General features: G+C 43.5%; 1 protein-coding gene across 12 annotated transcripts in view; it reads right to left on the bottom strand.

Moving 5' to 3' along the window:
* The window catches only part of KTN1 (kinectin 1), a 653,615-nt gene that overhangs the window by 94,332 nt on the left and 547,138 nt on the right, over nucleotides 1-12,145 (bottom strand). For 5 of the 12 annotated variants that reach the window (XM_069208520.1, XM_069208525.1, XM_069208521.1 and 2 more), the window contains 2 exons: nucleotides 6,530-6,613; nucleotides 6,305-6,388 (listed from right to left, as the gene is read on the bottom strand). The exons of 1 other annotated variant lie outside the window; for it this stretch is intronic. In XM_069208520.1, coding sequence (XP_069064621.1) covers nucleotides 6,305-6,388; nucleotides 6,530-6,613 — 168 coding nt within the window. The remainder of the gene's footprint in view (nucleotides 1-6,304; nucleotides 6,389-6,529; nucleotides 6,614-12,145) is intronic. 6 more of the 12 variants (XM_069208523.1, XM_069208529.1, XM_069208530.1 and 3 more) reach the window with 2 other exon arrangements.

The following is a 12,145-nucleotide window of genomic DNA, read 5'->3' as shown; positions in this document are numbered from 1 at the left end:
CGTCAGAAGCGTTTGGTTCTTTGGAAGGTGTATGGGATCGGTTACAGACAGGAGAATGAGTTCTGTAAACCAGTGCTGTCTGGGCCACTTGGGAGCAATCAGGATGAGTCAACAGTGTTCCATTTTCATTTTGCTGAGAGCTTTGGGTATTAATGGGAATGTGGGTAAATGAGTATGCTTAAATTGCAGAATACTGCATCGAAAGGAGATTCCCCCACGACCCCAGGAGTGGTTATCGACTGGCGTTGAACTGGCATTTGGCGTTCTTGTCTGCCGCAAAAAGATCCAACGCTGGCTTGGCCCACTGTGAGAAAATCTTGTCCAATTCTAGTTGATCCAGTTTACACGTGTGGCAACGGTCTCCGCTTCTGTTGAGAATGTCCGCTAAGGTGTTGTTCACCCCCAATACGTGTTCAGCTCTCCAAGATATCATGTGCGCTAATTCCAAGGAGTTTGAGGTTCTTGAGAAAGAGACAGAGGGTTCCTCCTTGTTGATGTTGTGCATGCCAGTCCTGTTTTCTGTACGGACCAGCACAGAGATGCCTGCTATCCAAGGCAGAAAAGCTTGTAGGGTGGGAAATATCACTGAGTTCTAGGCGACTGATGTGCACTCGTTTTTGATGTTTGGACCATTTCTCTTGAACCTGTAGGTCCTATAGGTGGCCGCCCCATCCCTCCAAGGAAGCACTGGTTGTGATGACAAAGTCTGGAACTGGAGTCAGGAATATAAGACCTTGAGAGAGATGATCTATGTGAGACCACCATGATACTTTCTCCACCATCCTTGGGGTAATGCTGATCAAGTTTTCGAAGGAACCTTGAGGCTGTATCCATTGCAACTGTAGCTCCTCTTGCAATGGCCTCATTTTTAGTCATGCTAACGTAACTAGGTTTATTGCAGAGATCATCTACAGAAATCTTACAGCAACTGACTTTCTTTTGGAGATTTGGATATTGTAGAGCCAGGTTGGACAGCCTTCGTTGCCGGTCTGGTCATAAGTAAGCTTTGTTCTCGATTGTGTAGAGTTGGCACCCAAGGACATTATTCTTTGAGTTGGAATGGTAGAGGATTTCAGTTTACAGTGAGGCCTAGCATGTGAAACAGTGGGAGGCAGGCTCTGGTAGCTTTGGATGCTTGTTGAGGTGAAGAAGCTTTCAGCAGCCAATCATCTAGGTAGGGAAATACCTGATAACCTTGTTTGCAGACAGTAGCTGCCACCGGAGTGAGACATTGTGAAAATTCGAGGAGCTGACTTTAGCCCGAAAGGAAGGACTCTGAATTGATAATGGGTACTGGCTACAGTGAAACTTGTGATGCTCGAGATGTATGGGAATGTGGAAGTATGCATCCTGTAAATCCAATGATGTCATGTAATCTCCGCTGTTTAAAAGATTAAAGATAGAGTAATCAGACAGAAAGATTGTTTGTTCAGAAATTTGTTCAGTTTCCTGAGGTACAGAATGGGCCTCCATTGCCCTGTCTTCTTTCGCACCAGGAAAAAATGAAAATAAAATCCCATGCTTCTTTGATAAGGGGGAATATTCTCTATTGTGCCTTTAGCTAGCATGATCAAGACTTCTTTACTCAGTAAGTGAAGACTAGGTCAGTACCCTCCTTTTGGAGGATGGCTTGGTGGTCTCTGCACAAACTCCAGGGTATGGTCAAAGTTTACTAAATCCAACACCCATTTGTCTGATGTTACCTCCGTCCATTGGTGGAGGTAGATTGAGATATTCACACCCACATGGGTGGAAGGAGCAGATGTAGCCAGTGCCTGGTTCAGGTCATTGTTTGAAGCTTGTATTATGGCCCTGGGGGGTTGCTTCTGGCATGCACCCAGCTTGCTATACACTACTGAGGGCAGCTGGCAATAGGCTTGATGGTACGAGGGCCTGTACGGAGACTGGTTTTGAAATTGTTGTGGTCGTTAATAGCCACCTCCATAAGAAGAGAAACCTCTTCCCCAGGATACCTCAAAAGGGCGCTGCCTTAAACTGTAAAGAGCTGAGAGATCTAGCCATGTCCGTGTACATTTTTATTGCCAGTAAGGCATCGTCAATATGCTTCCCAAACAAGGTTTCGCCATCGTAGGCCATGTCCAAGATTTTTGATTGGCCCTCCAGTCTGAAAGATGAGGAATTTAGCCATCCTTGGCATCTTAAAACTCCTGCTCCGGCTAATTGGCAGAAACCTGTGAAGGCAATGTTGAGGGCACAATCTATAATCTCAAAAGAAGTATGTTCTCCCTCCTGCATTATCTTCTTCCCCTCAGACTTCCTGCTTCAGGGATGAGATTGAGTAAGCTGCTGACGTCTGACCACATTTGACGGTAATAGTGCCCAAAAAGCGCAAGACTGTTGGCTGCAGGGACAGTAATGGCAGACACAAGAGAGAATCTCTTCCTCACACTGTCCAGGCGTCGGCCTTCTTTATCTTGTGGCGCAGAGATGGGAACAGACGGACTCTTGAAACACCTTTGAGCTGCCTGTGAGATGACAGAGTCAGGCTTAGGGTGACAGATGAGGCAAGCAGGGGAATCATTCGTGGCTTTGTATTTTCTGTCCAGACTAGGTGGAACTGGAGGTACCATAGCCAAATTTTTCATGATTTTAAGTCCTTCATTCCAGAAATAGTGTATGATGGGGATGGCTGTCACGGATTTTCTAGCCCACTCCTTAAAATCCGTAGAGAAAACACTCTAATTGTGTAACGGAAGTTGGGCGATGGAAACATGCTGCAGCACGGTCCACTAGATTGTGGAAACCCCCGATGTTTTCAAGGTGAGAGTCCGAAGGATGAGGAAGTGGGGGAGATAGAGTAGGGACCAGGTAATCGTCCCATTTGTCCTGCGGGTGTTGAGGATCAGGGATTTCACCCTCTTCTTTCTCATTTTCTGTCGAAGTGTCATCCTTTCTAGGAGGTGCTGCAATGGTTGAGGTTGGTGTGAACCTGGGCATTGGTCAGGGTCAGATTGGCAAGGCGGGCACTCGGGCAATGGACGATGGGCCAGTGTGAGTTACAGTTGTGGGCTGCTTTTTAAGGCAGAGTGGTGTCAAATTTGAGATCGATCTCTGCTGTTCAGATGCCGCCAGCGGCCCAGTGGGGGCCTAAGTGGCCTTCCTGAAGGCCTGTATCAGGAGGTAGATGGGATTCTGTCACCTTCCTTTCACAAACAGGGGAGGAGGCATCAATGCTACCCCCACCCCCGTGGGCCAGCCATTGATATAAAAAGCTAACTTGGGCTGGCTACAGGCACATTAATGTATGTAGACTGAGAAGGGACAGGAGGCCTGAACAGAAGTGACCACTATAATATTCAGATGTGGTTCACTTGTGTGAATTTACCCATGCACAAGGAGTGCTGGCTGTGTTTGTATTTTTTTTTTTTATCTCACTGGAGTTAAGAAAACAAAAGTTAAGTGTCAATATCTACTTCATATGTCTTGGCAGCTAGACTGAGATAATTCAATTTCATTTTTTTTGATATGCCTCTTTCAGAGAAGCGCCCCTTTCCTTATTTTGATACCACTTAAAACACCAAAGCAGTGTTATGCGAAAAGGTATAATCTTCAATTGTGGGCCACTTTTTTTTTTAGGGTGCCTGGGCCTATTTTTCATCCTAACCCAACCCTGGCGGTGAAGGGATGTTTGTTGGCGTGGTAGGAGAAACAGTGTAGGGTTGTGTCAACTGTTGTTCTTGGGTAGGTTCAGGAAACCTCCTATAATCTTGCAGTATGGCCTGCAAATCCTGAACCAACTCTGTAGGCATTTGTACAACAAACTGCCTAAGATGAGAGTATTCATAATGTTCATAATGTCTGCTACGAGGGGTGTGATAAGGTTCATAGCATTGTTGTTCGTCATCTTTGTCATCCTCTTCCTCCTGGATGCTTAACGTAAAGTTCTGAAGAACTGTGTGCATCCACAAAATTTCCTTCATCACCTGACTCCTCCCACTCTAGTAGAGGGCTTGGTAGCAAACCTGAAACTTTGTTTGGAGAAGTTACTTCAGGGCGCAAAGCAGTCTGTGATCTTTATTGTAGCGGTTGCATCTGTCGACGATGTCATAGAGGATGCAAATGTGAAGTGGGACGTTGTAGGTAAAATTCCTCTCGTCTATGACACTGCTGCCGTCAACTATGATGTCGATGGTAGTGCAGATGATGGTGCTGCCGTCTACAGTGGAGTGGGACTGTAGATGGTGCTACTGCCGTTGTCGACTGCATCTTGGTTGATGCTGGCTTCGTCAGTGGCATCATCTTTGTCGGTGATGGAGAAGTCAAATCCACCATCAATAGTGACTTGGAAGAAAATACCTTGGGAGCACGAATAGCCGTTGTAGATGATGTTTTCGATGATGATGCCTTTGTCGATGAGACCATGGGGCCGTCATAGTCGATGGAATTGTGAGAGAACTTTTAGACCTCGGTGTTGACTGTTCTGATGAATAACTGATGCTCCTTTTTCTTCAGAGATGGAGTGGACGGTTGGGATAAGGCACAATTTTCTTCTGTTTTTTGAGGGTCTTTGTGGTGTGACTTAAAGGCCTATCTACTCTCCTCAGAAATCCCTTGGTTAAATGATCTTGACCTTATATGGGGCCTTACATCTGAATCACTGTCCTGATCAGATGAGCTGGATTTCTGGGATCTAGACATCTGTACCACAGAAGTCATCTTCTTTCTCTGTGTCTTAAGGTTTTAGAAGAAAAGGTACAGCAAATTTTGCACTCCTTTTCCTGATGTTGTGGGTAAAGGCAGTAGAGACTTCCTCTGTGTGGGTCGTCCACACCCGATCAGGTAGACTCGGTTCACATGACTTGCGGTAGAAAATCTGAAGGAATCAGCCTCTCTTGGGAGTAATCTAGAAAGTGCTAGCACCTGATATGTCATAGTTCAACTTTGGTTCTTTTTTTTTTTTTTTAAAGGACATAAATAGTCTATTAAACTGATGGCCACTGCCATTATAGCCTATTATGTTTTTTACATACTACTTTACTATGGTTCCGTGGGACTCCCACTTCGACGACAGAGAATAATTCAAGCATCTGAATCTAGGAAAGATCCAATACTGGATAACTGAACCCTCAAAGATCAGAAAAAAAGTACTGTGCAATTGTACTCTAGCAAAGAAGCTGGGTGTTTCTTCAAGGAAAAAGGAGAAGTCTCTAACAGCTTAGGTGTATGGATTTTCCTCTACTTCAGTTTCATGTAAGAAATAGTTATTTGTTTTTATTTATGTTTAATATTTACTGTTTTAATTTACAGTGTACAACAGCTCTTGGCTACATAATCTGGCTGAAAACACAAAATAATCATGGAGTATGAAATAAATAGTTGATACAATGAGATCTGTGCAACTCTTAAACCAATTATGAATGGAAGACTTTATACAAATATTTAAATGTAAAAAAACAGTTTTGCAAGGATAATAAGCCTTTTGCTTGAAATTCAATGAATAGAAAAAGAAGGCAATAGAGCTTTTAGGTCCTTCAACTATAAATGTCTTGAATTACATACATTAAAGCCTACACAAAACTTCATTTTATTCATAAAAATGGGAAAACATGAGTGCAAATTATGACACTAGAACATTATTTGCATGTTGTAAAAAAAAAAAAAAAAAAAAAAAAAAAAGGAGACACCACATGAGAGGCATCGCAGAGTTCATGGATGCCATACATAACTCTGAGTTGTTTTGGTCTAATGAAAAGTGTGGTATGAGGCCTATTTGACCACAAACTAGAAATGCTGTTTGGTAAAGGTGAATCAAAAGGCAGGTAACAGATGCCATGCCACAATATGTATTTTACACAGCTCAGCAAACCCAATGTAAGTCAAGAAGACACTGAAAACATTGCAACCCGCATAAAAAGAGTATTAATGAGACCATAATTTACCCAAAGCAAGTCTTCCTCTTAGATAAACGAATGGACAAAACTAATGGATAAATCAGCACTATATCCAACCTTGTCCAGTAAATGAACCAAGATATGTGATCAAATACTCTGTTGGAGGCTCACAAAGGTTAATGGAAAGCGTAAAGCAAGCAAAGAGAAGCTGTGATAGAACCATTAGGATTAGCAATGTGCCAAATTAGTGGAGTATATGTACATTTTATATTCTTGGCAAAAAGTAGTCATCAAAACATTTAGGGGTAAATTAGTAAATTTTTAGAAGCATTGTTTATGACGCACATAAATGTATTTCTGTAATAAAAAGTCTACGAACAGTGGGGTGCAGCTTCACAAATACACAGCAAGTTAGTGGCTAGCTTATGTCCAGCGGGAAACAAGCTTCTTACCAAATTAAGCTCTTCGCTCTGTTTTACCGCTTCCAAATTTGAATCATCAAGTTTTTTCTGCAATTCAGTCAACAGATCTTTAAGCTGTAATGAAGTTGTTTATAATTTGAGATTTGTATCACTCAGCTTTGCTGAAAATCGCAACACAAAACTAGAATCTTTTAAAACAACAACATGAAGAGCTAAGCTGAAGTTAAGGGGCACATGGAACCTTTATTCCTTTACCTCTCGTACTTCGCCAACGTACGTGACTCTTTCCAATTCAGCTTTCTCCAGCTCCGATTCCAAATGCTCTCGCTCCTTCTTCAGCTAGCAATAGTGAAGTAAGTACAACATTTCAGATATTGCTTGGATTTGGCATAGTGACAATCCAATAAGCAGTGCATGAACGACTGACTGGTTACATATGCTGCAACTTATACAGAAGGATCACAAATTGAAAGAACTGCACTTTAGCTATAGAAGTAACGCCATAAGTTCCCACAGATTCAGTCAATGAATGAAAATAATTCAAGATTGTCAGATGATTTTTAGTACCTAAACGTTCCTTGGATTTTTGCCCATGTAGTCAGTTCTGGTCCACTGAGGAGTTAAGTTAACCACTGTGTATGGTTGCTTCAGGACTACCAAAAAAAGTCAAAATATGGCTGGGATTGTCATCATTTAATCTAACACTGTTAGTATAGGGTGGCCAAAGGTATTCCTTTAAGGCCAGAAAATGACAGTTTTTCAGGACAACCATGGGATTAATGTATATATAGTTTATATACTGTAAATTGGGCACACTTAGTTATCCTGCTAAGAACTGTGGCCCTCAAGAATCAACTTTGGATACCACTGTATTACACAAAGGAAATCCAAAGAGAGAACTAAGTGATCATGATTTTAACACCACTGTCACTGTGTAAAGCAGATTTTTAAGAACATTTTTCCCAGTTCTGTAAAAAAGTTTCAGAATTGTTGAGGCACCAGTGCTATGTGGGGCTCTGTGGAGTCCAGCCTGGATCCAAGCAGCTTCACTGGACGCAACACTATGGCTCCGTACAATTTATCCTCAGAAGGAGAGGTGGAAGAACAATAATTAAACTGCTGGCAGTAATATATCTATATGAAAGAACGTGAGCCAAGGTACATATCCTGCTTTTGTAATTGGTATTTGCCAATATAGATTCCTTGTAAGAACCATTCCCAAACATATTTAAAGGATGAATGCGCAGGACACGCGCACGATTCAGACAGAGAAGGAAACTAGAGCATGCCCTATTAGCACCGCTCTATCAAGGCAGGAATGTTTAGAAAAGGAGTGAAATGAGGACAAAGCTGTAGGAAATAGCACAAATCATTACTTAAGTAGCTGCTTATACTCCTAGGGCTGAAAGCCATCGGATAGACAATTCAATACTGGCTTGCAAAAGTGCTTGACTCGTAAGACCAACCGTTGAGGGATGATTTGGTTCCTAACAAGAGATAGTTTTCTTGCAGACAGATTTTCTCATTTTGAGGCCTTCAAAACCCATAATGAGTATCATCTATTTAACATTTTTTTCTCATGAAAATAGAGAATGAGACTCCATCCTGGGGCCCAACATTGTTCATCCCTGAAAAGGTCAGGGGAATGAAAGAAGGAAGGAGAGGTGATCAGCTGTGACACATGGAAATCAGAAATAACCTTTGGCAAAAAGAAAGCTTCACTCTTGTAGCAGCTTTGTCTTTAGAGAAAGCAATACAAGCAGGCAGTGCAGAAATGCCCTGGTTCTCTCCCCAATTCAGGGGGCAATTGCCACCAGACAAAAATGGTTTGCAAATGAGAAATGTGAGGAGACACACATGCATGGGTTCAAAATCTGAAATGATTGGTAAGGATAGAACTAAGTGGAGGTTTTACAAGGAACCTGAAAGAGTGTGAGTTAACTTATTTTCCAGGCCCTCTAAAATCTGGCTACAACTGGCACCTAATGAGGACGGATATTCAGTGGTTAGCTGCAGGCTGAGAGAACGGCTGAGTAACTCTTGACCGGTCAGGTCTTTTCCTGCTAAAGAAACAAATTTCAGCTTTCAGATCCCCCAATAATTTATTGTAGCTTTGTGTATGGAGACTTTAATGCAAAATCTGCCGAGGTAATTTATTAAATGATGAGTTACAGGATATATATAAAATATTACAAAAGTGTTTTTCCTGGCCCTAATTGTTTGAAGATAGACATGAAAGAATTCAAGGTGATGCAAACACTAGGGCTAAATTGTCTGAACTGGCATTTTCCAACCTATTCACCAGCAGGCCGAACCTTTTGTAGGGGGATCACAAAGATGGCCAATTGATGATATATTTGTGCCTATTTAGTACTTTCACTTAGTCTAAGTGTTTCATGTTCTCACGATAGACGTGAGTGATCATTGGCCCTTGCAAGCTATTTACAGCTTAAGAATGTGAGGGATCAGGATAAGATTGTAATGACAGTCGTTTACTGTCCAAGAAGGTCTACAACTAGAATAGAGAGTAGACACACTGGGAAGTTTGAAAGCCAGAATTAAGTAATTTACAAGTAGTGAACTTATCTAAGAACTTCATCATAGAATTTATATATTGTATAAAAGTAATACAATTTAGTAAGTTTAGTAAGGCTCTACCAAAGGAATTTAAAGGGCAACTTGTTAAAAGAAGGGTGGTATGATGAAGAATGCCAAAACCAAAAGAGCAAATTAAGGATTCTTAAGAGGCAGAGAAGAGTGCAATCAGGTGGATAGAGAAATATGTAGTTCACAGCAGGTGATTGAAAAACATTAAAGGAGAAAAAACAGACATACTATACCTCAAACCAGGAGGAAATACAAGCCATAGCCACCAATGATGTAAATATACTTCAGACAAATGGTGCTCTTTGGGATGGAGAACAGTATGCCTCAAATTAAGTGTTTAGTAGCAGAATAAGCATGGATAGGCTACTGGATAATAACCTTTCAACAAAATCTATGGAAAACTCCATAAAGGAAGTCATAAAAGGATTCTGTTTTACAAGACCAGCCAGACCAGATAATCTCCCAGCAGTAATAATAAAGGTAAATATCGACTGGTGCAGTAGGGTATTTTATAGGCTGCTTAAAAGCAATAACCCTAAAGGAGTAATGCCCAAAAGCTGGAAGGGGGCAATCATCAAACCTATTCATAAAAAATGATCATTCTGCGATCCCAAGAATTCTAGATTAATCAGCTTGATATGTGTGGGCGCAAAAGTGTGTGGGAAATTTGTCCTTAGAGAGTTGAAGGAATGGTCAGAAGAGAATACCCTAATTCCGGTTGAACAGGGATGATTCAAGGAAGGCCACTGGACGATGGATCACTAATTTAGTTTATGGTCAATACCTAGGAAATTGTTAGAGAAAACAGGGAATCTGTATTCTTACTTTGTCAACTTTATGGAGGTATTTGATCTAGTGTATCGTGTGATTCTGTGGGATAATCTAGAAAAACGTGGAATCTCCATTCAAGGAAATGGGCAAGAGTGGAACTTAAGAGGGTTTTATGTTCTGCAGGAAGGAAAGTTTTAGTTCAGAGTTTTAATATTAATATCAGGAGTGTAAATTACATTTTTGTTTCATTATTTTAAATGGAATTATTTTGGTATGTTTAATGGACTATCGTCTGAATAAACGTATTTTACTACTACTACTGCAGGCAACTCATGAGCCATGACAGCTAACCTTAAGTTGCAATTATGAAAATGTAAAATTTGCAGATTGTCAACCAAATGTTTGCAACCCATCTAGCTTTAACAGACATGAAGCAGGAGATATGCTCATATACCTAAGTGTGTGACAGTGCGCTGTCATTTACATGTGTACATACAGCACATTTCCATTGAAATAGCTGCTAAGATTGCACAGACAAACAGTTTTACTGATAAATTTGAATACAAATAATGTGTGGCAATCGTGTTTCAGTGAATATTTATTAATTGTGCATCACCAAGTAAAATGTCTTGAAAAATCTTTGTTTCCATCACACTTCAGAATTACAAAAAATGTGATTTAATTCTGCTTCCCTAACTGAATGTGTCCAATTCATTTACAGATATTAACATTTTATTGTGTTGCAGAAAATGACATCCTACAGCCTTCCCTTTAACATAATTCACTTTACTTTTCTTTCCCTGGCAGCAAGGTGAGAGGTAATCCACATGTTCAAAAGTAGGCAACAATTTGTCAGAAGGAATAACCTGACATTTGACTTCTGTCTTTAAAGCAAAGCTATATGATAAGATAAATACAGAATTGCTTAGACTTTCTTGACCCACCAAAAATCAGCCTGCGGCCACCAGTTTGGGAAACACTGCACTAGAGTGTCTCTTAGTGAGCACAAGGTCAGAAGTTCAAAGTTCGGGGTATTTGCTGTTGCTATGGGATGCAAACTGATTGATGTCCAGTATGTCCCAGACCTGAAAGATGTAGTCTGGCGCTCCCTATAGGAGCTTCCACTTTAGATTCGCAGAACTTAGTCTGCATAGTCTTGTTCTTATTTACCACCACAACAGCTGGAGACAGATCAATTTCTCTGTCAATATCCCAATCCTACTGAGCTATCAATTTGTTGTAAAGTGCTTTGCATCCAACTCCTTGTTTGATCAAGTACAAGATGGTGGTAGTACTCTCTTTTAGGATGGGGCGTGGCCAGGACACCGATCATGGCGGTCGCATGAGAGTCCGGCTCCGGAGGGGCCAGCTCGTGAACCCTGGGCCGGCGCGCCGGCACAGTCCGCCCGAGCACCAAACCATCTGACTGTGCTGCCGAAAAGTGGGCGGAGCGGCGGGACCCCCGCTTCAGGACTGGTGAACGTTGCAGCCCGTGCGGGGCCGCCCGGACTGTGCGAAAGCCTGCGGCCCCTGCTCCCCTTCAAAGCCGCGGCCTCGCATGAGTAGCGGGCCACGGCGGGCGCGGGAGGAGCTGCCGGCTAGAGACAGCGGAATCGCCTGAGCCCCGGACTTTGTAGGCGGGACCCAGCGACGCTGTGGGGGTACCGTTGGACCCGCTGGTGCCCCCCCTGAAGTGGCGCCTCGCTCAAACCCGGTAAAACAGGTGCGGCCCTGCTCCCAATGGGGCCGCCCCGAGAGCACTGACACATGCCCCACATCGGCACCCTGAGCGGCGGCGGTGAGCGGCAGGTGGCCCTCCCTGGCAGCAATCAGCAGGTGAATAGCCGGAAGGGTGAGTGACACCCCCTATCTCCCCCCTTGGAGGAGGCGCAGACAGCCTTGTGTCGCCATTTGGGGGCCAGGGTGATATCCTGGTACACCACCAGCCACAGTGTGCACGTGTTGCGCAGGCGAGCGAGTACACCCACGAGTGCACTGGTGCCACTGGCGGAAAGGTGGGTACACTGAGTGGGGGATCGACTTCGCCCTGATGGCGTCGCACGCCTGACGCCAACTGACACTGCGGGCCCTACCAACGGGGGCAGGCGAGGGAGTAGACGCTGCCAGGGGCGGCAAATACTTGCAACTGTCCACGCCGGAGCCCCCCGCAGCCGAGCACGACCGGCGGAGCGCCCAGGGCCCGCCCAGCGACGACCACGAACAACACTAAGGCTGCAGAGACTAAAACGAGGGGTCAATCTCGGCAGCGACTCCCACGACAGCGCCCAGGTCGGCTTCCGGCCCACTCCCTAGGATAAACCACCTGGTTGGACTGATGCCCCCCAAGGGCCGACATAAGAGCAGAGCCATGGACCCCCCAACACCCCCTGGGGATGGCGCAGCGGAATTATTGAGCCAGCCACACTACAAAGTTCAAGACACCCTAGACAAAATACTGGGGGCCATAGAGGACACAAAGTCAACACTGCAACG

This window comes from Pleurodeles waltl, chromosome 9, assembly GCF_031143425.1.
Source record: "Pleurodeles waltl isolate 20211129_DDA chromosome 9, aPleWal1.hap1.20221129, whole genome shotgun sequence".
Classification (NCBI taxonomy): domain Eukaryota; kingdom Metazoa; phylum Chordata; class Amphibia; order Caudata; family Salamandridae; genus Pleurodeles; species Pleurodeles waltl.
The sequence above is the reverse complement of the archived record's forward strand: the minus strand, read 5'-3'. Positions and strand labels throughout refer to the sequence as shown.